This window comes from Amblyomma maculatum, chromosome 6 (assembly GCF_055883805.1).
Source record: "Amblyomma maculatum isolate TAMU_Amacu chromosome 6, ASM5588380v1, whole genome shotgun sequence".
NCBI classification, from domain to species: Eukaryota; Metazoa; Arthropoda; class Arachnida; order Ixodida; family Ixodidae; genus Amblyomma; species Amblyomma maculatum.
The window spans coordinates 34263297-34290499 of record NC_139349.1 but is presented as its reverse complement, the minus strand read 5'-3'; the positions used below and the strand labels follow the sequence as shown (position 1 = coordinate 34290499).

At 44.8% G+C, this 27203-nt stretch overlaps 2 protein-coding genes across 2 annotated transcripts; one reads left to right on the top strand and one right to left on the bottom strand.

Annotated features, from left to right (window-relative positions):
• Positions 1 to 320: 320 nt before the first annotated feature.
• On the top strand, positions 321 to 19519 carry LOC146185472 (uncharacterized). The gene is made up of 4 exons (XM_084607830.1): positions 321 to 492; positions 2940 to 3044; positions 9097 to 9277; positions 17875 to 19519. The coding sequence occupies exons 1-4, from the start codon at positions 321 to 323 to the stop codon at positions 19259 to 19261; spliced, it is 1845 nt and encodes a 614-aa protein (XP_084463956.1). The 3' UTR covers positions 19262 to 19519.
• Positions 19520 to 21514: 1995 nt separating this feature from the next.
• On the bottom strand, positions 21515 to 23057 carry LOC146185471 (uncharacterized). Its single transcript, XM_084606432.1, has one exon. It carries the CDS (start codon positions 22922 to 22924, stop codon positions 22571 to 22573), a length of 354 nt encoding a protein of 117 aa, XP_084462558.1. The 5' UTR covers positions 22925 to 23057; the 3' UTR covers positions 21515 to 22570.
• Between the last annotated feature and the right edge of the window lie 4146 nt (positions 23058 to 27203).

The window sequence follows — 27203 nt, the reverse complement described above, 5'->3', positions numbered from 1 at the left end:
TGTAGAAGTAGGCACTGAACAATAAAGGAGAAGACAGACGAATGAATTGAAACATTATGCGGGACACTTGATCTCCGCCTCTAAGGAACTGTTGTTCCTCTCAATTCAAGCCGCGCACACGAAACGAAACGGTTTATGCATGATTGCCTGGGGGTGGATGTGATTCTCTTCACTTCGTAATAAAGCCGTAGTAAATGCCGGAGAGCTTTAATTTTAACTAATGTCGAAGAAAAAACAGGGAATTTTCCTTAACTTGCTTCATGCGTTCTCCCCGTACAACTGTACCAACGCCTCAGGCGCCTAAAAACTCCGCTGCAGGAATGAGTCCAGCTTTTGGCGTCTTCTGTTGCCTGATTCTCCTCGGAGCATGGAAACCAACTCTGGCGTCCACAGATCCTTTTTTCGCCCACATGGCATCCTGTGTGGGCGAACCTATCACAGCCGTCATTGTGCCGCCAAGTGATCAAGCAGCACTAGCCGCTTGGAACAATGGTAAGTATCGGTGCGTTCCTTTCGATTGGGCGCGGACAGTAAAATGCTATTTCAATTACCGCGACTAACCAAGAATGCACTTGTTCGCAGCCGAGCTCTTGTGCTTTTTTTGCCACGTCCTCCTGACACTAGATTCCCCTTCGGGGAGGTTTGAGCCTTACTTTTTATGTGTTCTTAATTTACCTCCAGTTATATGTAAAAAGAAAGCCTTGTTTCTATAATTTGCTTATGGTTGAGGTGTCCAATCAGACCGCGAACTCAAAGCGCACATATATTACACAGACACGTAGTACTTACGTTGCGGAATATATATTACACGTGACCCGCAGGATACATATTAAATACCCCACAGATACTCTGTAACGATATAAATCTTTCAAGTTGTTGGCACTTCAAGATTCAGTGTTTTATTGAGAGCTTAAAACTCAGATGTTTTCCTGATTTCATTTCCAAAGACATCAAGTGACGCCCATAATACGATCAGTTCTGTTTGTACGGTGATATGGGCCTTCTACTCGATGCATAATATGTGTTTAATGACATGCCTTAACTGTGTGCACACTCTAACATGAAAGCAGAGGCAAGATGTTCCCTCGCAACTGGTACGGTTGTGTATGAATTTATGTAAGTAAATATTTGAGCTCTCCCTCTTGCAGCAAGCGCTGAAATGCCATATATGGCAAGTACTTCATTGAGAAGCATTGTGATAGTGTTTTGGTCGTAAACCTGTGTACTCCTGACATATTTCTGCAAGGATCAGTGATGTTATTTTTCTTGTTTTATTAAAGTGATCTCCGGTGTTGTTTTTTACCATAATTTTCAGTTATTTATTGAATAAGGTTCCTCGGGGCGCTCTGCCTCTCACACAACAAACAGTTTTTCAAAATTTTATGTGCACCTGTTTTTAAAAACAATAAACAGAGAATCAAAAATGGTTTCATGGCTAGGAACAACATTGCAGTATTATAATCAGATAAATCACATATACTATTGAAAACAAAAAGTACTCACACGCGCGCTCAATGATGGAAAAAGGAACAGGGAATCCCGACGCAGCGCGTATATTGCCTAAAATTACCTAAAGCAGGTCAAAAAACGTGTGGTTCATAGAGAAGCCGGACGTGACAGGGGTGTAATGTTTGTGTAGTGGTTTACATACAATAAAAAGCAAATCATAACAAATGAAAAGGCACTTGTTTGACAAATTGCGCCGGTGGAAGCTGTCGCAACGCACCATCAAGTGAATTGCTCATCTCAACTGTGTGCGGGAAAAACGAAAATTTATGAAAATCGAGGAAAGATCTCAATGGTGTGATATTCATGGAATCCGTCCGGCGGGTCACACGTGCAGAACGACTAGTGAATGAAATGGGGGCAGCTAAAGAAACGGATTTGTGCACAGTTTTGTGTAGCAATACAAGCCGGTCACATTTTCGTTGATGCTCGATGGAGTTCAGTGATAAAGCATGGTAATGTTGTGAAGGGGAAAAATTGTGATTGTACCGGTTAAAAATCTATCTAATCGCTTTTTTCTGTATACACTCAAGTTTATCTTTGTGATGCACAAGGTCAGGTGACCACAAGACTGACGCGTATTCAAGAAGCGGTCTGCCCAGGGATTTATAAGCTTTTAGTTTGCATTCTTTAGTAGCGCCTTTAATGCTAATATAGAGCATGCGTCAGCTCAAGAAAAACGACACAGTGACAAATGCTGAAAAGGTTCAGAGGCGATTGACGCAAATAATGCTGCATAGTATACATTGGCATTAGTGTTCACAACTAGGCTGATTCTGTAGCTGGCGAGTCAACATCCTGTGAACAGCTGGACTTATCCAATTCTTCAGGTCACCGCATGATACATTGTACCGTCTCTCCTATTTCCCGGCTCATCCAGCAATCCCAGTTACAATGCTGCCACTCAACGATCGCCCTTCCCCTCGACTCTCATTGACGATCACTGTTTCCCACTTGCTACCCGTCGCCTCCCTTTTCCCTTCGTAACCATCCCATTCCTTGCAAAGGGAGAGGCAGGCTCCATCTTCCTCCTTTCTGGCTTCTCTTCACCGAGGAAGCACACGTAACCGCGAGAGCTGGAATGCTTTTCCCATAGCGAGGCGACACAGCAGCACGTGTCACAGCATCATGCAGGAAAAAGGACCCCGAAGAAACAGCACGGTAACAAAACAACAATTTAACATCACGTAACTGCGATAGAAAAGCACCAAATGGCATAGCATTGAAGTGCATATGCTGTTATTATTTACACTGTTTTGTTGTGGTACTACTACATCAAGAACGACACTCTTTTACGATACGGAGAAAAGCCTTTCCAGCTTTTATTCAAGCAAGTCCACGTACTGGCTCTATGTATATAATGGTCTATAGCACCGCGAAACGTAAGTGACAAAATACATGCGATACATTTTCTTTTTTTTTACCTCTTTCAGTTTTCAAGAAAGGCAGCGATATCAAAGGTGGGAGTGCCGGTACGTTCGTCCAAGTCTACCGCAAAGCCAAGAGCATTGCAATGAGCGCTCTTGTTCTTCGAAGAAGTAAGTGCCCCTCTTAACCCGTCGTATTTAAGCAATGCCAATTAGCTGTAAAGAAGGGAAGAACCGAGAAATAATATTCCCAATGAAAAGCGTAAATTGAATGTGGGGAGGAAGTAATTAATGAAATAACTCATGTAACGTATTTTGATAATATCAGCAACTGCCCAGTTGAATCAAATGATGAAGCATTGAAATCAGCTAACGTAAGGCTACATCCCTCCACTAGCCTGTGCCTCAGTGTCTGGATGCTACTTTTGAAATGTTCTTAATCATAGTCAAAATCTGCCGTTCTGAGAGTGCTAAAACGGTGTGCTACCATTTTTCTCTATATAGCCTCAAAAGAGATGATTCGAATACCTATAGGTGTAGCAGAAATCATATGCTGGCAAAAGAAGTATTTCGACACACTGAGATGGGCTAGTATTGATTCGTACGAAACAGCAGTAGCGATGCCTTACAAACTACCCAACAATTATTTGCTAACAAGACATTTTTTATCTACCCAAGGCTACATTCCGAACTTATGGCATGCCGTAAAGACAGGCTCCCCACTAAGTATGGCAGCGATAGCCTCTTTGTCGTACAAGATAATTCCGATACAGAAGACCTTGTGTGATTCCTTGACAGTTAACAGTGGGCACCGCTTGTGGGAAAAGAAGAAATGAAGTTGAGCTCACTTGCTGGGCCGTGAGAACGGATTGCTCTTACAACATATCACTGATCGGTGATAAATGAAGTACACAGCTGGCATTTGCAGTGTTGCTTTCCTCTGGGTGAATTTTTTAAGACAAGGATAAATTATATCGAAATATTTCTTACATACGCCGCTGCAATAAACAAAGCCACAAAAATACTGAATTACCAAGCTTCGTTTCATTTCAAAATTAAAAGAATGTTGACGCCAGTAGCGCTTCAAATCACGCTCGAACGTTAGCCATAGTAAGCGCAGAGGAAAGGAATGCAATACAAACTGCCATGTATGTGCATTCAACTGCAATTTTAGCTTTATAAGGCAACTCCGGGAGGTTTTTGACATTCGAATTTAATGCTAAAACTTTTTCTGTGGGCTATTCTCTCAACCTGACGCTTTCCGCCAAATTTGGGCTTTGCGCAACAATTCATTCGCGTGCAACTCAATTTTAAAATCGGCAGTTTTTGTGGCCTCAGCTCAAGCGATTTCTGCGGGCAACACCGCGTTTGTGACGTCACAAACAATATATCCACGTTACTGCCCGCTTCCTGCATGAGCATGGACTTTTTATTGCTGTATTAGGCTATCTCGGGTATTTTATGCACTGAGTCACGGTTTTCAGATTTTGTATCCACCATCCAAATAGCGTGAGCTCGATTTTTTAATACTGTATGGGACATCACTATTCCGACAAGTGGGACGTCAATTCTGGCCATGAAACTTGTTTCGGTTCAATTTGCTGTTCTTTTATTTTACAAATAGTTCCAATTTGAATACCTGAAAGTTCTTTTTGTGTGGGAGCCAGAACACACAAGGAATGAAAATCAATCAGTAACTCAAAACGATCATAAATTACCGGAGTTACCATTGACGGATGTCAGAATCTAATGGCAGCAACTAGACGAAAAACACTCTTACCCCACTCACCGATAGAAAGCGTCTATATATGAATGGCTTCACAGGAAAGCAACACCAACTCACTGTTGCTCTTGGCGGAGGACGTTCACTGAGTGCTGGGCAACGCAATTCTTGCTGTTATGTCTGATAGGACATTGCAAATCGAAGTTGTTTTCTCTTTTAATACGAAGGCATTTCTTCTTTCATGCATGACGTCAGTGGAGCTCTACGGCAGTGTGTTTTGATAGAGCCTGTTATCAGACAGTATCCGCATGAACTGTCATAACATCGGTAATTAATATGCTATTATCAAACTTGGTATCCAATCAGAATATGGCCAACTCGATGATGCTCTCTAGACATGGATGGGCCACCCCTAAATTTGGCCTCCAGCATCCACAAAATTTGACTTTAAAATTAATGTGTAACATCATTCGAGTACCGCGAGATCTGTGGTGACCTCGAAATTGGAAATTTCGGCCCCCTGGACACCAGAAATGTTACCTTGTGTGAAATTAACAAGATTCGGTGTCTAACATAATTGGAATATGGTTAATTCAGTGTTGACCTCCAAATTGGAATACCACACCATAATTTAGCTGCCTAGTGCTCTAGAAAATTGACTCAATTGATGATAACCAAATTCGGGTGTGGTGACCTCAAAATTGGGACCCCCAAAATTTGGCCTCTGATTCTCCGAAATGTGACCTCGTCCGCATTTGACAAAACTCTATGTATAACCTTATTTTAGTATAGTCAGTTCAATGGCGACCTCCAAACTTTGGTGGTCCTTCCAAGCAATTTAGCTTCCCTGGGCCCCGAAATTTGTCTTCCTCCGAATTTGACCAAAATGCGTGTTCAACAAAATTTGATTATGGCTAACTCAGTGGTGACTTTCAAACTATTTGGGCCAGCCCCAGATCTGGCCTCGATGGACCCCTGAAATTTGTATCAGTGCGAATGTGGCCAAAATTGGTGTCTAACCTAACTTGAGTGTTGCCAATTCAATGTTGACCTCTAAATTTGGGTCGGCCCTCAAAATTTGTCTTTATCCTAATTTTACCAATAAAACGGCAACTAAGCATGCGACATCAAGCAACGAAACGCGGAACTCACAACAGAGCTAAACACGGAATTCCCATTGCTTTTGCTCTTCTATGTGCACCTCTGCAATTTTGTTACTCTTCCTAAACGAATGAAACGACCGCCTCGCTTTCATATATAGGTGCATCACTGCCGAAAGTGCGCATTATCGCCGATTTTCTTTCCATTTGTCCACTCAGGAATGATAAAGCCTTTTCATATCTTGGAGGCCACCCTACACCTCGGCGCTGACGGCTTTAATAAACCATATTTAAATTAGTGCTTGGCATTCGAGTAACATAACATCGTCAAAGCGACTCTATGGCGACAAATACGCACATGGCAAATTAAAGTTCCCAGGGTGCACCACCTGAACCCTATAGTTTGAGAAAACCAAAACGTTCGTGCGCAAAGCCAAAACGCAGCGTCCATAGCTGCTTTGCTTCGATAGTGGCGCCACAAGTGTTATACGTTCTGTCCGCATCGTAGCACAATACCACGCATGGGTGGTGTGCTCCTTCAGCGTGCCACGACGCACGATTGCACTGAAATCTGCACAAGAGCGTTCCGCTGAGGGCACCAAGAGCTATCTCCTACTCTTTGTTCAGTAGGACCGTTTTCTCAGCCGTGAAAAACTGCGTGTGCAAAAGCATCACCACTCGCCATGAAACCCTACTCGCAAATATTATAACAGCATCGACCCATCTCTTCAGTCAGCGTAGCCTCACGATAAAGCCTCACGATGCGATATTGACGAATAAAAAACATTATGGATGCCCACAAGGACAATACGTTTGCATAGTGGCTTCTTTGAGTTGGACCATTTGACTGTCCGCATGGGTGTGGGCATGTATGCGTGTGACTTCAATAAAGGAGAAATATTATTTTGTTACAAAAGCGCTGACGTCTGAATTAACAAGTAAGGGGGAAGAAAATAGGATGAGAAAAGGGTAGCTACACCTTCTACAACGTTAGTGGCCCTTCTTATAGAGCATAAAACACCTTGAAAGCAAACAAAAAAAAAAGATTATTTTGTAAAGCCGCGAGTCTTTTCAATAAACCCAAAGCAGTCAGTCAAAATAGACATTGTACAGAAAGAAACCATTCAAAGTCAGAGACTTGTGATATTTCAGTTAATCGCCGGTTAGCAGACCTCAAAATGATGTTCAGACACAGGTTTAGCTAGTCACAATCAATGTAAAAGCGCATGCACAATTACGTCTTATTTTAAAACAGAAGCCTCTAGTAAATGCGGAACCTTACTCCGCGGTGTGGCGTTCGAGAGCTGAAGATACGTTTGTGAATGCCATACTGTTAAGGTACATAGTGGGAAGATAGATACCTGATACGATGACACTTGCGCGCTGGCCAAACACGGTAGCCAACGAGGCAATAGGTAAACGACACACAAATAATAATACGAAAACGAAGTATGCAATATAAAACATATAGAGGGATATTGCCACGTTGTAGTGGTAGTGACTAGGTCGTAGGTACAATCGATGAGACAAGAATTTCACTGCAATAAGCTGACTTGCGTCCGCTAAAGCACTAAGCGATTCGGCGGCAGCATAACAAGAGAGCTCGGCGCACATCGAAATGCGAATGCCCGCTGAATTTGGCAGCGCTTAATTTAAATACGGTGAAGTATCATCTCAATAACCGGCCAAAGGAACATGGAAGCATCTGCAGAAACAGTCGTGCTTCACTGCAATTACACGGGGTAAATCTAGCCCATCTCGCGCTACAAAGAAAACGATAATGCCACGTATCGCGACCACGAGCAGGAACCTAATCTTTCTATGCACCACAATAACACTGATAAGGCCGCATGCTGGCGGCTGTTGAAAAAAACTACAACAAATGTCGCTTTCAATGGTTCGTGGCAGTATGATAAAACAGCTTGGCGGGTAGAGCCCCAGGCACTCAGTGATATGCCGGCTATCCAGATAACGGCACCCAACCGTTCATCCTGGACCCCTCTACCTTCATTGAAATGCCAATCAAAACTATAACAGATCGTTTCTGTCTCTTTCAGATGTTAATTTGTGGATCTCGCATATCTGAACATATTTGAACAGCTCCTGTTGGAAACATCCCGAATAAGGGGAGCACATTTGTTAGACGAAAACCTCTTCAGTCTGCAGGGTTTGGCTCTTAGCTCCTAGTAGAGCATTCGAGAGAGCTCTCAAATTTCATATTTGCTTAAGGCGATAGCAGCGTTGTCTCAGACCTTGCGGGATATTTGTTCTAGACTGACGCCACGAGAACTCCACGATGCGGCTTAAGTGCGGCGTAGGTGGCCAGGACTTTTCCCGTAGTTTGTACAATTTTTCAACAACATGGCTGGCAGGTGTACTACCTCAACAAATTTGTTTAATTAGTGATGCTTCTTGGCTAAAACTCCGAAAGAAGAGTTGCGGCACCTTTTCTGCTACAGCACTACGCCACGTTTCATGCTCGATTGTAATCTGACTAGCCCGACTTATTACACTTCTGAATGAACCACAGTGGGTGTGTTTAACTTGCGTGGGAACTTGGGTGCGTCGGCGGATAGCACACGAGGGTTACTGTAAGCGTTTTCACGAAAATTGGATAGAAAAATTACAGGACTGCATTTAGCTTCGCTTAAGAACTTAATGGCGAAAACCTTTCGTCCTTCTTTCCTTCAGCCTTTTCTGTTCTACCTCTATATTGCGTGTTTAAGTGCTTTTTATTTTATTGATTCCTGCCTTTCTTCATTTCTTTGTTTCTTTCTTTCTTTCTTTTTTTTTTTGCCTTCTTGCTTCATTTATTTATTTATTTTCTTCTTTCTTTTTTATTCCTTCCTTTTTCTTCTTTGGTTTCGTTGCCGGCGACATCAGTATCTCGGGACTCTTCCCCTCAACATGCGACGTTGAACATACGTGTCTCCCTTCCCTTACGGCGCGGTTGAGGTGTCCACAGGAAACAAATGAGACAGTTACCGCACCTTTCCCTTCCTATAAATCAATTAATCAATCAATCAACATACATGTGGCTCTACGGGACTTTTTGTAGGCACGAGGCCCAACTAGCGGAACGAGGAAATTATGCCGACGTCACATCCTATAGCATAGTCTGGCGGACACACCTAGCACAATCTTGAGGAATCTCTGCGAAACATATTGCTGTATCTCGCGAACAAACCTTGCTGACGCGAGATTTTCACTTTGAGCTCAGAAAGGCTTTCTCCTTAATAATCAACATTATTGGGCAGAGCGACCGAAATAAAACAGATTCAGAGCCAACATATCGACTAATTTATGCACGACAAACCTTGCACATACTCGAGAAGCGTGGTGCAACTTGATAATCCAAAGAGGGTGTCACGTGGGGTTGTTTATGGCTTTTTGAACGCAGGGTGGAACCGGTGCCGGAAGATGGCGTGCGTGCCCAACACACTCCAGCAGACGATCTCGTGCCAGTCCCTGTACTTCTCGTATAACCCGCACAGGCGCGCTTGCATGCCGCAGAAGGGGTTCTGCCACCAGTCGATGAACCACTTCCTCACGCTGGACAACTGCAAGCTGGCCTGCGCGGGGTAAGTGAGGAGTTCGAAATGCAGGGAAATAGGATGTATAAGTGATGTGTATTAGGGACAATGAGGGGGTTTGTGAGGTTTAAGCACCGCATGTAAACCTTACTTATGAAATTGACTTCTCATCTGTCCGAAGACTCCCACAGGCTTTGCATTGGAAACCTGTCAGTGGTATGTCGAACCCGTATGATGCACGGTATGTCTTTCTGTCTCTCTATTACGGTCGTTGATCTCTAACCTATCACCTTATACTCGTTCGCAATGAATGATGCATCGTTTCGTAAGCGATGGGGGAAGCCTTGCAGCTTAACTGCATGTGGTTTTCCTCGCTACATTAGTAGCCCTAGAAAAGGGTTGAAAGCCTCAGTAACTAAAACGAGTGAAACAAAGAAACCTTTGACAATCTGGCGAGCGTATTACACACAGATATTGTGCAGGCGCACGACGACAAATTTATATCCAGCCAGCGACGAGAGAGAGGGCAGAACTAGAAGGAAAGACGAATCAGTAGGAAGACCCTTTCAGAAATTACCACTACGTATAAATTAAGTGATGTTCAATATCCTCCTTACCATGTAGCAGGTCGAATAGTCCCTATGAACCCCTAGATGAAGTTCATCTACACGACTGCGGGTCTTCCCGTGCTATTTGCAGCCACTGCCAGGCTCCAGTGAACTGAAGTTTATATAAGATGTCTTCAAAACGGCGCTTACGGCTCGCGCACTAAACGGGCTTTCTGCAAATTCGTGGTGCGCAGCACGTTCAGCTGGTCCCCACTCGTAAAGTGCCATCTTCTTCTTATGGTACGAGCTTGCGTGACATTATTCCGTGGTACAGAGAGAACGACGCCGGAGTGTAGGGCAGTTTCGTCGTGGAACTTGCGCTATTCGATGCCTGAAACAGACCACGCCAGAACGGAGCTGCATTTCTGTTCGGCGATGGTCGAAAGCAAACTTCGACAAGGTGAAACACGAGAATCGCGTAAAATAGACATACTTGATCTGCGCTGTTCAATATCATAGCAATCAGGACGCATTTGTATGCATTTTACTCACGCACCCAAGAGACAGCACCACACGTGTCTTCGCACTGTGAAAAAAAAATTAGTTCTTAAAGTCAATATTTCACCTCCACCTTAGCTCATGCAGCGGATCGCTGAGAGACGTCTCTTATAGCTAGGCACTGTCTGGCATATGTACGCACATGAGAGCGTATTAATAAAACGGTGGCGTGGTGGGACATAGTCGCATTGAGAATTATAAACAGAAAATAATGGTAGTCACTCCAAATGAAGACATACAGTGTATGCATCCGGCTGAGCAACTTAACTTTGTAACTATACGTGGTGGTGTACCTCGTAAACATGCGTCACTATAATCCAATGTTTCGCCAGCACGCGCGTCTCGCTTCGCCAATCAACTTCTACAAACGTTATATTGGTTTGCTCGCGGTCCTCTGCGCCATGTACCCTCGTTAAATTCTGAAGCTGTATCGTGTTTGCATGGCGTAAAGTGTTTCGTTGCTATTCGTATGATTTCCTAATCATAGTCGCAGGGGTACGAAAGGTCGCTGAGGTTTGTAGTCGTTTCGAAAGCAACAGTGAACAGAGCGCACAAATATTGTCAGCACTTTGCGAGCGTTTCGTAAGCGTCGTTGGGACATATATGCTGATGTCTTACACGTGTCGTGTTTGACGTTATTTGGTGCTCACCGCCGTAGATGTAGCGCGCCTTATCCTAAAATCAAAAGTCTGTGCTTAGTGCGCCTTGCTAGGAATAACACAAGCAACATAGAGCGCGTTCACGGATCGAGGCAATTCGTGCATGTGGACGAATTAATGCAACCGAGCGCAACCATTGGAAGCAAAGCGCGGAAGAGTAAAACGACAAAAAGCTGGGCTCACACCGCGTGGGTATTCAACCATTCAGGCATGACAACCAAAACAATTCATGGGTTCGCAGCACTGCTGTAACGTTATGCTTCCGCCAACTCTTATTCCGATGGAGAGTGAGTCACCATTCTGACTGAATGGAGCATCGCTTGAGTGAGCGCAGCGGCCGAAAACACAAAGAAAAAGGAAGAAATCTGGCTGCTCTTTTTTTTTTTCCTGGCTGAATAAACGTTTACTTTCGCTTTTGTTATCGGGAAGTTTAGTAGCTGTTGAGTATGGCAAGGCAACTAAGAGGATTCCCCTTTTTTACAGACCGCTCAGAATTTAAAATTTTATGCAAACTATTTATGGCCCGTATTTAAAATATCGCAATGATTCTCATTACACCAGTTGGGAAGAGAAGTATTAAGGAAATAATTTCATTGCAATAAAAAACCACGGCGCGATAGACATTAGAATTCAACGAAAAGCCTTGCAAACGCGCGCTAAAGATACGAGCAAACGTTTCGCCAATAGGCACAGCGTCAGTGTGAATAAGACACAAAATGTAGCTATATTTATGTCAGTGGCTCTGCCTGGGTTGGTTACAACCCCTGCTTGGTCGGGAGGCGCCGTTTTGTTTTATAAATTGTTATGTCGAGGACCCCTCGTCTACTCATGAGCACTTTAAACTACCGCGAGAAATAAAGCTCATATGCCCTGAGGCTACTTTGCGGAGTTTAAGCATCAAAACAAGGAAGGAATATTATCGTGGAGCTGCAAACCACCTTTTGTGTAAAAGAGATGCCTTATTTTCCAACAAATTTCCGATGCTGAACACCGATGAGCGCTGAAGGAGCTCGGCTTGTGCTTTGCTAAGTGCATGGAATGTTTCTCCTGCGGTGTATTTCCTATCAGCCGTTTTTTTTCCTATCAGAATTTCCTATCAGAATTTTGGGAGACTCTACTGCTGAGCTCACCCTGAAACTAAGGTAGGTCTAATCCGACTACCCGAACACTCCGCCCGTATCCAAGGGCTCCAGGCCGTCATCTTGGCGGATAGGTTCACGCATATCCTGCATCTATGTGATATTGCATCTACACCCTCTCCCTCGTGGAGGAGTTAGCCAGCGCCATGTTCTAAATCCGAAGCAGCATAGCCTACTCTGAGGAAGACGCAACCGCGCATGCCACCAAGCACGCCATACCTCCGAGAAAATGTCTACAATAATCAGCGACTCGCAGCACACCTGCAAGGATGCTCAATGGGGAACCCTGTCAAGCGGCCGCCCATCACATCACGAGGAATCACACTCCCGGTACACACACCAGTCTGAGTACTCTGTGGATCACAGTCCACGAGAACAGAGGGGGAAATGAGGCGGCTGACAGGATAGCTACCTCCGCACTTTCGTCTCCACTGACATACAGCGCAGTCATAAACTACAACCCACTGAATCGTTTGAAATACGCAGCCACTATATGCGAGATAACATTCAAGACCGCACACTACCAAACCTAGCTCGACACAATAAGATTTGCTCCGAAAACATTCCACAAATGCATGTCCGATTTCCGACATCCTTCACATGGTTTGGAACTGACCGACAGAAGAAAAGTGTACAGGTTACAGGAGTGAGTGAGTGAGTGAAAAAACTTTATTGAGGTCTTTTGGTTAGTCTCGGAGAGTCCTCCTGCAGCCGCTTCATCGCCACCGTTGGAGACTCCTTAGCACGGGTGGTTCCCTCATTCCAGGGCTCCACTGGTCCTGGCTACCTCGCATGCGTGCTGCACCAATGCCCTTTGGGCGGTGAGCTCGCAGCTGGTTAGCAGGCCCTCCCATTGCTCCGCACTCGGGTTAGTTTGTTTGTGGAAAGTGTAGTTGTGTTTACATTCCCATGTGACGTGGTATAGGGTCGGACTGTCTCCGCACCAGGGGCAGCTATCTCTATACTGTGTGGGAAACATTTTGTTTAGAATGTATAAGTTGTGGAAGGTGCCAGTCTGCAGTCTTCTCCAGCTGGTCGCTTCTTCTTGTGTGAGTCGCTTGTGGGGCGGAGGGAATTTTAACCTGCTGCCTCTGTAGTGATTTAAAATATCTGCGTACGTCGGGTCCACCATCACGGGGTCCACGAGGTCTTCTGTCAGCAAGGCTCGGTGCGTGATTTCGCGAACCAGGCGGTCTGCCCTCATGTTGCCCTCTATGTTGGTGTGCGCCGGTGCCCAGAAAACTACTTGTGTTGCTTTATAGCCCGAGGCTCCTGCGCCGAGGAGAATGCGTAGGGCCTCCCTGCAGATCCTTCCTTGTTGGAACCTTCTGCAGGCTGTCTTGGAGTCTGTTATTATAACCTGTGATTCGTTTCTTCGATAGCCCTCGGCCGCTGCGAGTGCCACAGCGATCTCCTCTCCGTCTACTACCGATCTTCCTCTCGCGGATGCGCAGCTGATCGTGTTGCCTGAGCAGTCAACCACCGCTGCTGCTATCCTCGTGTTGGTGCCGTATCTGTCTCTCGGGTATAGCCCTGCGTCTGTATATACTGTATATGCCTTTTTAGCTAGGTGGTTCTCCACGTATTCTGCTCTTGCCTGTCTTCTGGTCGCGTGTAGGTTGGGATCCATATTTCGTGGTATCTGGCGAATTCTGAGGGTTCGCCGGATTTCGTCTCTCCGCCATGAGCAGCGAAGCTTGCTCACACAAAGCTTCCACTTCAGCGCACTTTATCAATCAGGCCTGGAGGGCACGTTCATCAATGGTTTCCCGAACTTGGGTGAACAACTCGCCTAATTACTTTATACAAATAAAGTTTATTGTTATCTCTCTCTCTCTCTCTTTGCCTCTCTCGGAAGTTATTCCAACACAAGACATTTCATTTTCGGACTGAAGGAATATGGCTGCCCACATTTCATCTTAACGCTAGCTGGAAAAGATTTATTTTGTCGGTTACATGAAGGATTACGCGCAGTGCGAACACTCCAAGTGTATATCTTGAACTACAAAGCAGCAGATAGTCCCAGTACATCGTGGTAAGATGGCACAGCTGTTTCTGTGTACTGGCCATTTAACACTATTTACATGAGTCTCAAAGTAACAGAAATGTGATGATCAGTAGATAAAAATATGCTTAAAACTGATACGTGAATAACGTAGGAACCTATAGGACCGTATATTACAAATTATGTAATGCTATGACCTGCCTACACATTGGGCGGGATGAATCCTGGTGGCTCATTTAAGCTCATTGCGAAGTTGAATCGGCAGTCCCCTTCCGGCTTGCCATGTTTTGACCGTTTTTCAGCCACACAGCTGCTCATGTGACAGGGGTCTCACATGTATACAGCCAGATATGCAGACCCACTTAGGATAGCCCATGTCCTTCCTTCTTATGACCCACATTTACTTTACATCGGCCCTCAATTCCCCCACAAGGGACCTAAACAGCCAATATGTGTGTATGTCAGCGTTTCAGCCGCGCCAGTCATTACAGGTCCAACTATAGGTAGCGCTTTTGTGCGTACCGGCATTTTGAGCGATCCCAGGTTTTTCATAACATCTACGCTTTGGTTTCGTCTGTACTCAAGTTTCCCAAAATGAGCCCATTTGACTCGTGTGTAGAAGTGTGGGTTCAGTTATTATTTGCAGCTCCAAACTATACCAATAAATTAGAAAAAGCACGTTTAAAACGGGAACGTCTTTAAGAACACATTTTGTTTACACATCAGTAGGAAACTGCTCCAATATATAACTCTACACCAAAGAAAATCATCCGATTGGACAGAGTTTTTCACAGCATATTAAGTGGCATTTTCCAGTTATAAAAAGTAGGCACCATGGCACACAGTATATTCTCAGATCATCTGCCATTTATTGCCCATCGTAGAATCAAGGTATTCTAGATAGGAAAATTGTCACGATGTTTCATTAGAGCTTTCATCGATCAGCCACAGTTCATAAACGCTTCCACGAGAGTCAGCGCGGTCAATCAATTGTCGTGTTAGTCTTTGTTGAGAGAAAGCCGCTGGAGATTTCAGAGCAGGCTGTTTGTTTTTTGTGCTCTATTTATTATTAACAGCGCGCCCCACTGTTGTTATGTTACAGTCTTAGTCAACTACAGTCACAAGAGCAGATGGAGTGGCCCACTTGGGATGATATGCCAGCTCGGGCAGCTCCTTCCATAGGAAAGGGTGAGATGAGAACCAAACGCCGTCGAACATCTGAAGCCGTTGCTCTGATTCGCTAAGTTATTTTGTGACGCCACGATAATGTGTACACGAGCTGATAATTCAAACTAAGGCCGGTGTGGGTCAATGTCCCGACACTGGCCTTCACTTACTAGTACTTCTTAGTACACTGCCGTTGACGCAGCAGGGTTAAGCCTTTACAATTTCTTTAATAAATGCCTATCGAGACTTAGACCATTTTATAAAAAGTATTTTTAGACAATTTAAAAAGCAGAGTTCTCTGTTCTGATACATATTTCATGCTAGTTCTGCAATATAACCGCAAATGGACTTAACATTTAGTATCAGGGTAGGGCGTATACAGTCTGCATGGTGGCAAATAGTACTGAGTAAAAGACCGAAGACGCACATCTGCCACATTTTCGCGCTTCAAGAAATATGTCAACATTCATTGTTTAGATGTCAATTAAGGACCCATTATTTCCTGTGGTCAAGATAACTTTGTCCAATTGGATTATTTCCTTTGGTGTTGAGTTATATATTGGAGCAGTGAGTTAGGCAAGTCTGCTCTCCAGGCCACCGAACGGTGCTTCGTTTTGAATTGGTAGTGGAATAGACAGTGAACCACAGCAACTTGGGTGCTTGAGCTCAACGCGCGAAGCGAAAAGTTTTATTCCGGCCTTATTTCTCATACAATAATAAGTCTATAAGACGCTACTTGTTAGCCAGGAGACGGAATTGAAACTGGCGAGATGCGGAGGAGAAATCACCTGTCTTCTGCATAACCGCATAATGCAGAGCAGCCCTGCAATGTCTGTGAATTGACATGATATCCTTTTCTATCATAGGGACTATTTCGCAGCATGGTAAATGACGTCTTTCAGTAGGCGAACAGAAGCATTTTTTGTGGCTCTGAAACACAGAAGAGTGTGTTCTAGAGAAAAGTCTGCCTGAACGCAAATGATATGTTGCTTCTTCGTAGATTAGAAAGGCTACTTAGGACGGTCGACCGGAACACGCCATCAACAACATCAAAGGAGGCGGATGTATTTGGGCGCTATAGAACAAAACTCGCTGCAGCACAACCAATACATCCAATATGACTTCGACTGAGTCGTACAAATCGGCCTGCATACCTTGCAGCTACTCACGCCAGAACTGCACCAAATTGTGACTCACCGTGGGTTGGCCGCCTTTTCACCACGGCGAAGACATCGCTTCTTTGTGCACGAACATCTCGTCTACGGTTGACTTAGTCCGTCAACAACCTGACATGGTCCTTGGCCATCCGCCATCGTTTTCCTTTTTGCCGCGCTTACAAGTCATCAATGTCACGATCACACACCCAAGTTAGTGTCACACTCTCCGATTAACACAATTAGGTAGAGTATGGTTGCGAGTCGCTCGTACTCTTCAGAATGGCGGGAAGAGAGCATGACATACTTCAAAGGGCCCATGGAGCCTCCCAACATTTTACTGTCGCTTTTTACCGAAACACCTTTGGGACAGAGAGCCAATTAAAATCACAGTGCACATTTGCGTTGAATTTCGCATTACCCATGGGGTCCATTTTGGTATCTGCCATTTTTATTCAAACAACGGCTGTGAATATTGCTTCGAATTTTCCCCAATTTTTTTAAAGAAACAAGTACATTCAAGCACCCGTATAGCAGCTTTTATTTTTTTCTCGCGACACTGCCCGAAAACAAGACTATGTTAGCCGCAATTGTTAGTCTGCATGCAGTAAAAATGAAAGTACTTCCGCAGAATTCCCAGCAAGCGCCCCCCCCCCCTTCCCCCTCTCACGCTCTGAAATTACTAGAAATGTGGAAGAGGGGCGGGGGGGGGGCGGGAGGGGGGGGGCACTTTCCCAGAACGGCACCAACATTCAAGATGGCAAAAAAGTTTTCTCGTAAGAGAAAAAAATTGAGCGCAGTGCACTTAGATTTAACATTTTATCTATGTGTGATCAGGCTGACTGGGGCTACGCAGTTTGCAGCGAGACGTCCGCGCGGCCGCCGAGTGTTCCCGCTACGCCGCGCTGCCGATGTGCCGATACAAACTGATCGGTGCAGGCCCCTATTTTCCCTCAGAGCGCTATTTTATCATGTCGACGGTTGCCTCAGTATTTCATTTTGGACACAGCTCACTCCTCGACAGAGGATATTGTGTCGCGCACATCGGATGTCTCGCTCGCAGTAGTCATCTGACACCAGCCATCCGCTTTTCGGCATATGCGCATCCGAATGATACAGCGACATACAGTAGTATTGTTTGTGATGTTTGAGAGTTGAAACTGTATTAAATTTTGGAAAGGATGTGACTGGCAATATTGCCTGGATGAGGTGCATGCTAAGGATAGGGAGCGGGGATGTGCAGCGCGGGGGAAGGAAGGAAGTTCACGGGTGCGGGCGCTTGCTCGGAATGATACGCTATGCTATTTCGGGCATGTCTGAGTTTTCACGTGTAACTTTATTTTCACTGTTCACTATTTTATTTCATATAGCGGTTTGAAACTGTAAATATGTCTCTCTCCCCCCTACATTTGCAGGCCAGCTGAAACCGGCCGCGCTGCTCTCCCACAGCCACAAGACACGGAAATCAGGCTGAACATTATACGCAAAAAGAACGGAATCTCAGCTACGCTCGTGAACAGCACACTGAATGTGCCGCCGAAGAAGAGCCTCTTTTTTGTCGGCTATCTTCTTCCCGATCCATACGGCCCACTGAAAGGAACGGTAAAAAAAAGCCCCCAGTCTCAAGGTCCTGAAGTCAAGACCGCAAATAACAGGCCTCAAGACAATAACAGCCACCTTTCCCAAATGGTTCCTAAACAACTACCACAGGTTCCTAAAGGTGCCCTCTCAAAGACCTCCATTCCGCCACTCGGGCCTCCGGAAGTGGCACCACAGTTCCCTGAGCAAACATCCGGACTACTTGGAGCGGGATCAATAGAGCGTGGGATACAAATGCCCCCTCAGAAAGTTACAAGAGGTGGCTCGCCTATGAATGCATCGCCGCCAGGCTTCTTGGGGAATGCAGGAGTTCCCACAAAGAGTCCCAAACCACTTTTTCCAGAACAGCTCACAGTCGCCAAGGCGCTTCCACCACAGGCACCAACTAAAGCAACCGACAATAAAAGCGTTATTCCTGCTTTGCCGATTGGCCCCGCAGCATCTCTGGCACAGAACAAAGGACCAGGAATGCTGCCGGCTCAGCCGCTGAACAATGCAAACAACATTTTAGGAGGACCACCTACATTGTTGCCTTCTGGCGCTGTCGGCGCAAAGGTGCCACCTATAGAAGGGCACCTTGCGATGCCGGCGTCTATCCCCGGTGTGAGCAGCGCTGAGGAATCTTCCTCAAACCAACTCTCAGATGTGCCGCTTCCGTTGCCGACATCGAAGGCTACTGGAGCATTAAGTAGTGAGCTGCTGGCAGGAGGAAATATACCTTTAAGCATACCATCTTCCAGGTCGGCGTCAGAAGATTCCGCCATATCGTCACAGCAGGAGTCGTCTTCATCGGAACAAGATTCAAATTCTTCCACAGAGGAAACACAAGAGCATAAAAGTGTGATGCAGCCTTCTTCGCCAGAGGAGACAAAAGTCCGACAAGAAAGGTCAGCCCCGCCAAATGTGGACAAGCTGGCTGGACGCATCAAACGTGAGGAGCCACGACGGGCGCTTCCACTGGCGCGGTACGCTATAAGCAGGAGGGAAACTAGGCAACGATCAGCGCGATTGAAGCCGGTTATGGAAGAAAAAATATCTGCCGATAGAGCGCCCCTTACGGGCGTCGGGACGTCATTTGGGATGCCCAGGAGCTTCTCCGAGCCTCTTATGGCAGGCAACCGTAGGCAGAGAAGGAGCGGTTATCGAGCAGCGCGCTGGGCGCACCGAAGAGGTCCAGGTTTGGCATCGTCTATTTCAAACTAACAGGGCCCGTGATTATGAGCTGCTTTAGAACAAATAGCGCGGAAGTTTGTTTCTTAGTCCACTTAAGCTCCGACTTCGAGGATTGCGCAGTCCAAGGTTGCGTGCTGCGACCCTGAACACGAAAAATGTGATTGACGAGAGAGACATTGAGACCTCCACCATCAGTAGGCTTAAGCCGCTTCCTAGAGTTTAGCGTTTGGATGCGGTGCTGCCCATTATGGGAATTAAGAAGAGCAATAGAAGGAAAAACACGATAAAATTGTCCTGAAGCACTTTTTTAGGTGCGGCCAAGTTTAACTCTGAAATAAAAGATACCCTGTTATAACATCGAGACAAGAAGTCTTTTACGACGATTCACGTGTGTTGCATGAGAGATGAAAAGTAATATTCAGTCACGCATAAATAAAATGTCAAACGTTTTCATATGGCACATATCTCTAGGAAGGAGTGCGGGCAAAAAGACTTCACCTTTCCATTTCAACAACCGGGCTCATCATTCATCTGTTAATTTAGTTCTGACCTGAAGAACCCCCTGAAAGGAAGCATGAGATTATAACATTCTGAAAACGAATCGCGTTTCTTGAAACAGAGCATCATATTCTGAACTCTAACCCTAAATTCCTGCACAATAGGTACCCTTCCGTATATTTCAGGATTTGCGCATATGTAAGGATACAAGGTACAGGAAGATATTGGCGGGGAGACTTAGGGTATAACTTACGAAGGCAGCCAATGGTCCCTAAATCAAAGGAGTCTATGGAAGAACGTTACAATTTTATAAAAGTTTACTTGAATAAAGAAAGCAATTAATCTAAGAATTATTTGGATAGGAGACCACTTTGAGCGTACTAAAATATACACTCCTCATTAACTTATTTTCACCGCGCACTTCTTTCATATAAGCGGTTAAGACAAAAAGCTTTAAGCGCTTTAAATGCGTGATTAGACTTTGTCTTCACGCATTCACCTGCTATTGTTTTGAACCGAAGAACCCTTTTTGCATTAACCCGTTATGTGTTTGGTTGTGAGCCATAGAACACTTCCAGCGTAAGTGTGGTTTCATAGCAGGTCAATGATATCAGTCCTGAGAAAAAACGCCGTTTCTTGAAAAGCATGGTCATACCTTCTCCTCAGCTCTCAAATTCCTGGCACGGCACGTGACCTTTTGTTTGTAACTAAGTGAACGTATAGACCAGACCACACTATTAGGAGAGACGAGGGGATGATAAGGGTATGATATGGGAGGCAGCCAATAATATATAATAATAATGGATTGGTGCGAGAACTTTATTATCTTGTTGCGGTTTTATTGACTAAAAAAAGAAGATAATCAAGGGTTAATTTTAGGCGATCGTCTGAAGAAGCTAGGAAAAGGACCATCTGCCTCGATGGTTGGATCATAACAAGCTACCCCTGCATTTCGATTACGCTGCTCTACCAGATAGACTGCGGCGATGGCTCTTTCGCCTTGGGATATCAAATCCATTTATGCAACGACAAGGGCAACAGTGTTAGTATTCCGCTCCGCCGTATCCAGCAACAGCGATGGACGTGGAGCGCCCTGTTACAAGGCAAGTTACACGCATAACGTAGTTTATAATTGAACGTCTTTCAAAAGCTGGCTTCCAGCAGAATAATACTCAGCTGCGGTCTTCCATTTAGTGACGGTTATCAAAATCGTAGCGCGATTATTATAATGTGATTATTTACCTACAGGGAAGAAACACTAACAAATACTTCGCGGCCTACAGGCCCTTCTGCAGATGCTTGAATGTCGGCATAACCACCATTAATACTAGGCGGAATTCTTTATAAACATCATCTTTCTATACTGAGCTGTATCGAAACTACAGATACCTGTGCCCGCAGTCGTTTAATGTCTGCTGCCATGCTGACAGCAGAAAGAGCGAGGGTTTAAAGCGAGACTAAGCGAAAAGAGTAGCCTCTAGTTTTTTTTTTTTTTTTTAACCTTTTCACCGGAAATGTGCGCCTATGGACCTTAATGAAACCGCTCTCTAATGCACTTTGCGTGGCCAATGAAGGAATATGAATAAATTCTTAGGCGATAGTTCAGCCAGTTAAATAAACTTGTACATTCTGCTGTACTAAGGGGCTTCTTAGGCGTCACGACAAATACAGCGCATGTGAGCACATAATGAAGGATCCTTAAAACGTCCATTGCAATACGTGATAGGCTGGACAACGCCTGGAAAGAAAACCCCGATTTATTTTCTTTCCATTCGCGGAGGCGTAGTTTACAATGTATGGCGAAAATACTGTGTTATGAGGACATAGACGCTGGTCACAAGACTTTCTCGTATAAAAGTGCACTAACAAAAAACGCAAAAAAAAAAAAGATATTACTCATTTCATACTTCTTCAAGGAGTCAGGTTGTCTGTCTTACATGCTGACAAAAAATACTTTTCGATCAATTAGAGGCTTGATGCTTTGGGAGCATCAGACGATACAAAGGTGTGATAACATGACTGTCTCTACGCGCTGCGGTATACAGTCAAAGAAGATTGAAACACATATCTGATGGTGGCAAGCTGTGGCAGGAAACAGTCACTTCTTCGAACGTGTTGCGAGTTTTGTGGTGGCAGAATTTTATTTGAGGTACTGAAAATATTTTCGAAAATACGTACTTATTATTTAAGACTCGACCATAAGTCACCTTCTGCATTCTACCTTAAACCAACGGCAGATAAAAAATTTTGGACTAGCCGTACCAGCTGCCACAAAAGAGTATCTCTCCATCAACAATATTTCTTCTTGTGACGTGACGTGGTGTGGTCGTTCACTAGTGGCAAGTCCAATTTTAGTTTCTCTTTATTGCATATTCTCTCCACATCAGTGCTGAACACCCATCGACTCGCAGACTTAACACGTGAACATCGCCCCTTGTATTGCAACTATTTCTTCCTTGGTTCACTCTTCTTCATTGTTGCCCTTCTTCAGTCCCGGCTTTGATGCATGAACGCGCAATAGACGCTGTTTGCCGACAAATAGGCAGCGACATTAACTCGATAAATGGCCACTGCAAAATATGGCCCCTTTGGCATCCGGAAAACAAAGCTCATCAATGCTTTTCATACTGCCATTTGCTTAGACAAATTGAGCATCGGACTAGGGCTAAATTCAGACTTTGGCTGAAATCTCCGCCATGCATGCGTCTCAACAAGCACTGCTTCGCTAGTCCCGCATATACAACTTCTTTGTTGATGTTCCTTGGCACACCTCTCATTATTGTAGTCTCATGCGTCAGTATCTTACATTATTTTTCATTAAACAGAATTTACATTTAGTTCTTAACGCCCATATCCGTAACCACCGTGGCCTCCATAGCCGCCGTAGCCACCGCCATAGCCGCCTCCATAACCTCCACCATATCCTCTGTAGCCTCCATAGCCACCATATCCGCCGCTGCCGTAAGGTCTGTGATGGTGATGAGGACGATGGTAGTGATGGTGATGCCGGTGGCCATAACCGTAGCCTCCGTATCCTCCGTAACCTCCGTAGCCATGTGGCCGGTGATGATGACCGCGGTAGCCACCTCCGTAGCCGCCGTAGCCGCCGTATCCTCTGTAGCCTCCATAGCCACCATAGCCTCCGTAGCCGCCATAGCCTCCGTAACCGCCATATCCTCTCCGGTAACCAGCCATGACCACGGCTATGGCAGCCAACAGTACTACCAGGAGAACCTAGATGCCACAGAAAAATCAATGCGCAGCCATTCGTGAGAATATTGGGCAACAGTTATCCAAGTTCGAATTAGCATTGTATAGGTTGCCTATAGCACTAACATATGAAATACAAAATTAAGTGAACAACAAGACCAGGCATATTTAATAATTCATGCGTCATGCAGTGTCAAACACATCAAGGATGTTTTTTCCCCACTCAAACTGTGCTCAAAACCAAATGAAACCAGATACCTTTTTTTTTCATATTAGAAAACAACGTTGTCTGTACACTCTGACTGCTGAGCTGCACTTCAACCTATGATCCTCGCTGCTTCTTTTTTACCTTTATTCAAATTGTTCGGCTTCAAACTTGACTCGAACCCGAGCATGTCGCAATTCCTATGAGGCTTGCACAAGAGCGTTTCAAACACTTCCCTTTTCTGCAAGTTGGTATGCTTCACAGTGCCGGTCATCGCTCGCCTCCGTCGCAGGTGAGTGCTCGGGAATAATGAGCGCCAGTGAAGCGTGCTTACTCCGTCATTCCGCCTGATGTAACCGGCTTGCTACGATGCTACGATGAGAATCATTTTGTCACTTTCCCTCTCTCCTCAGAAACAGCGAATTTATGCTTCCCTTGCCTAGGCCGGTAACACATTGCTGATTTTCAACGTTGTCAATGCGCGTTAGCAGGCTTTCAGGTGTGTTTCTAATATCTGCATTATATAATGTTGAATGATAGAGTAGTTGCAGAACACCTCGTACAAAAGCAGGGATGACAAACCCTTGCTTTCATGCTCGAAACACTCAGTTCTCTGGGTGGTCCTGCAAGAATATAGGAAACCTTATTTCAACAGCCATGTTGGAACGATAAATGTAGTTACGTGAAAGCTTCCACGCCTAACAATGAGAACATAAAATTCAATTTTGGGTGTTGCGTAGGCGCAAACTTTAGTCCGGAAACTTAGTCTACGTGTGCATGCGTGCAGTCGCGCATACTGTCAGGTGATGGGATATGTACAATTGAGCCGGAAATATATGTCCAGCGGCGCAATACATGATATATCACGTCTCTCGAGAGTACCGTGCCCATAGCTATTTTCTCTTTCCAAAAAGCAGAGGTTCGCTTCCATATTTCATATACTCTTCAAGTGTTTTCAAAGCAGAAATAAACGTCTGGCAGCATCACATTTTTCTGATGTCAGTATTATGGTATCACTGTTCTCTGGTGACGACCCCTATATGTAGTTTATATATTGTGGTAACTCAATGCCACGCCGTTCTTCAGCAGAATATGCGTTATCAGGTTAGAATCCCGGTCACCACGGCCAAGTTTATTCCCCAGCGTACCGTAGTTTGGATGGATGGATGGATGGATGGATGGAATGAATGAAATATAGGAGCGTCCCCTTTGCAACAGAATGGTGGCAGTAGCTATCATGCTCATTTTTCTCCCTATGTCTTAATTATTGTTTTATATTGGTTAACCATGCAATCATTCTATTTAATAAATTTTTGTTTCTACATCACTAATATTATGTCACTTCTCTGCTTTTAAGCCACCAATCTTCCAGTCGTTTTTTGCTAGCTTCTACCGCCGGTTTATTCACCCGGCCACTGGTATCTCTAAACCCCAGAGCTACATGAACAGTGACTGCGTCTGCATCAACTTCCGGATGGATACCATTGCATTCGAGTATAATATGGTTAATTGTTTCACTGGAGTTACCATATACAGCCCATGCGTCATCTTCCCTGTTAAATTTCTTTTTGTAGCTGCGTGTTCTAAGGCACCCTGATCTACCTTCAAAAAGTAGGGCACTGCCTCTTGAGTTATCAAAGAAAGCTTCCTTTCTGATCTGCATTTTCCACTTTCGGTCTAATTCCGCACTCTATTTCTTTTCCATCGAATTTATCCAATTTTTACCTTATGTGTTTTTCACCTGTTGCTTAACGTTCTTTATTTCTCTGCATTTGTGGCTAGCGTACTTACCAGTTAGTTTCCTAGTACTTTTCTTCCATTGTGAGTCAACGCTTTTAAAGTACAGGTATTTAAATACTTTAGCTGCCCATCTGTTACTGTCTAATTACCTCAGGCGTCCTCATAGAATATTTTACTCTGAGCTTCCTGTACTTCGAAAAATGCCGCAGCCCATATCTCCCTGTACCGCCTCATTTATGGTTTTGCCGTGGGCACCGTTGGCGCCTAGTGCAGAGCCCCTAGCGGTCAAAATGTTTATCTGCTTCTGCGCTATGGCGCACGTTCCCTGCAACGCAGATGTGCTTTTTCGTGCTAAAGATCTCAAGAAATCTCAGTAAGGATATTGTATTACACGTTCAAAGCAACTTTTTTCACTCCCATGACAAATGTCAAGAGGGTAACCCCAAACTTATTTTAGTGCGTGCAGGAAGGAAAACTTTAACAGGGACATGTGTTTATCCATAAAGCAAACATTTATCTTCAAAGCACCTTGACCAGTAAGACAAGCATAATAGGTTCACCTATGCTGGGAGCGTCGCGTTTTTATATCTTGCAACAAGTACTTGAATTTCCATGAACAGTAAACGCTTCTTTTTAACACTTCTGCCAAAACAATCAAGATGTACCATGAATATATCTGCTCTTTGTATCGGAGCTCACTTGATGGGATGTGGAAAGCATGGTATTCATAACAACTGTACGACATTCACAAGGCCACATTTGACAATCTCGGAGTTACCATGGGAGATGTAATATCACGCTTCCCTCCCTCTTGCAAGTAATTTCATGCGGCCTGTTTATCAATAATTACGGTTTTTACAATTCAGAGTGGTTCATTACTGGGCTGCCGAGTTAATGCAAAATACGAGATTAGTGCGAGCGAGGTATGTTGCAGACCTTCATACAGTCTGCATAGCTTAACTTATCTGAAGGGTGTTCTGTATGGCTTTGAGACCACTTGTACAACTGCTCTCCAGCTGATAATACATGAGAAGCACAACCATTGCGATCTCTACATGTCGCATTAGAAATGTGCTTAGCACGTCTAAAATTATTGTTCGCGGCAAATCTATCACTTCTGCCAGTTATACTAAATTCTACTTGTTATCTCCCACGCCTCCACTATCAATCCTATGACTGAATTTGCACTCACTGCGAATCTCATGTCGGCTTCTTTCACACGCTCCTCAACGCGAGCTGAGGCGGATGCGTGTATTGCTTCAGACGCCCACTCCGGCAAAACGAAACCTCTTAAATAGACTCGGCCACCACGTGCCTCAGAGATGGAGGGAGTAGAAGAGAGAGAGAGGATGTCATTCCTCCTCGATGCGGCCCACTTTCCTCCTTCTGTAAGGTGTTTTCCCAACCCAGCGCGGAGTGTCGACTAAGGGAATTCCCCCTCTCCGAGTTTCGGCGCACACTTCAAACGCGCATTTCGACACGCACACCGTCTTTCGCGAAGGTCCTGTGGGCTACCAAAACAACGGGCAAAATCTGGCACGGGGGTTTTGACCTTAACCTTTTCTGCTGTCGCACGCAACGAGTGAGACGATGCCTCTACAGTTTCAGCAAAATATTCCTCCGTCGTAACGCCCGTGACATCCGTCAAGTTTCCACACGTACGAATGAGGTTATTTTCATTCGGCGCCCGGGAAGTATTACAGGAGAAGCCGCCAAAACAAAAGCAGCGCAAGTAACCCTCACCACGCGTAGGAATCTATTTGGGGTAGGAATCTATTTGGGGAATCCCTAGGCGATGGAAGCAAACTCGCCGGAAATATGATGTAGGAAAATCCGGGTCTCAACGCAACGTCGTTAACGGCTTGTGTATATAAACAGCATTGACGTGGTAGTAAACGCAAACATTACTGAACCGACTAATTGTGCAGCTTGAGCAACACTATGTGACTGAGGAACCCGAAACTTGTTTATCTACATTACCGCGAGGCAAATTTTTATTCTTAGTTAAAACAAGAATTAGGAAGGTGGTTTTCCTGGAAACAAACATACGGAAAATGGGAAAATGGGTAAAGATGGAAATACACAGTTCATGGAATGACAGTAGCTTTAAAAAATGCAAGAACTACTTATGCGCATGCCCAGAGCATAAACCTACCATTGCAAAGAGCTTACATCGGTTAAAAGCCACTTGCCTTCTTGTACGGAATCCAGTGGTCCTACAAAATTGCACGCAGGAAAACTTACCTCTTGGCGAGTACTCTTATTCCGGACCTTTTGTTGGGAAACCGCGTATCAAACCTAAACAGCTTAAAAGTGTCA

Bases quoted from the DNA above. Each gene is read 5' to 3' on its own strand.
- LOC146185472 (XM_084607830.1), top strand. From the start codon at position 321: ATGAGTCCAGCTTTTGGCGTCTTCTGTTGCCTGATTCTCCTCGGAGCA. The intron at 493-2,939 runs GTAAGTATCGGT...TACCTCTTTCAG, and splicing joins ACTAGCCGCTTGGAACAATG to TTTTCAAGAAAGGCAGCGAT. The intron at 3,045-9,096 runs GTAAGTGCCCCT...TTTTGAACGCAG, and splicing joins CGCTCTTGTTCTTCGAAGAA to GGTGGAACCGGTGCCGGAAG.
- LOC146185471 (XM_084606432.1), bottom strand. From the start codon at position 22,924: ATGGCTGGTTACCGGAGAGGATATGGCGGTTACGGAGGCTATGGCGGC.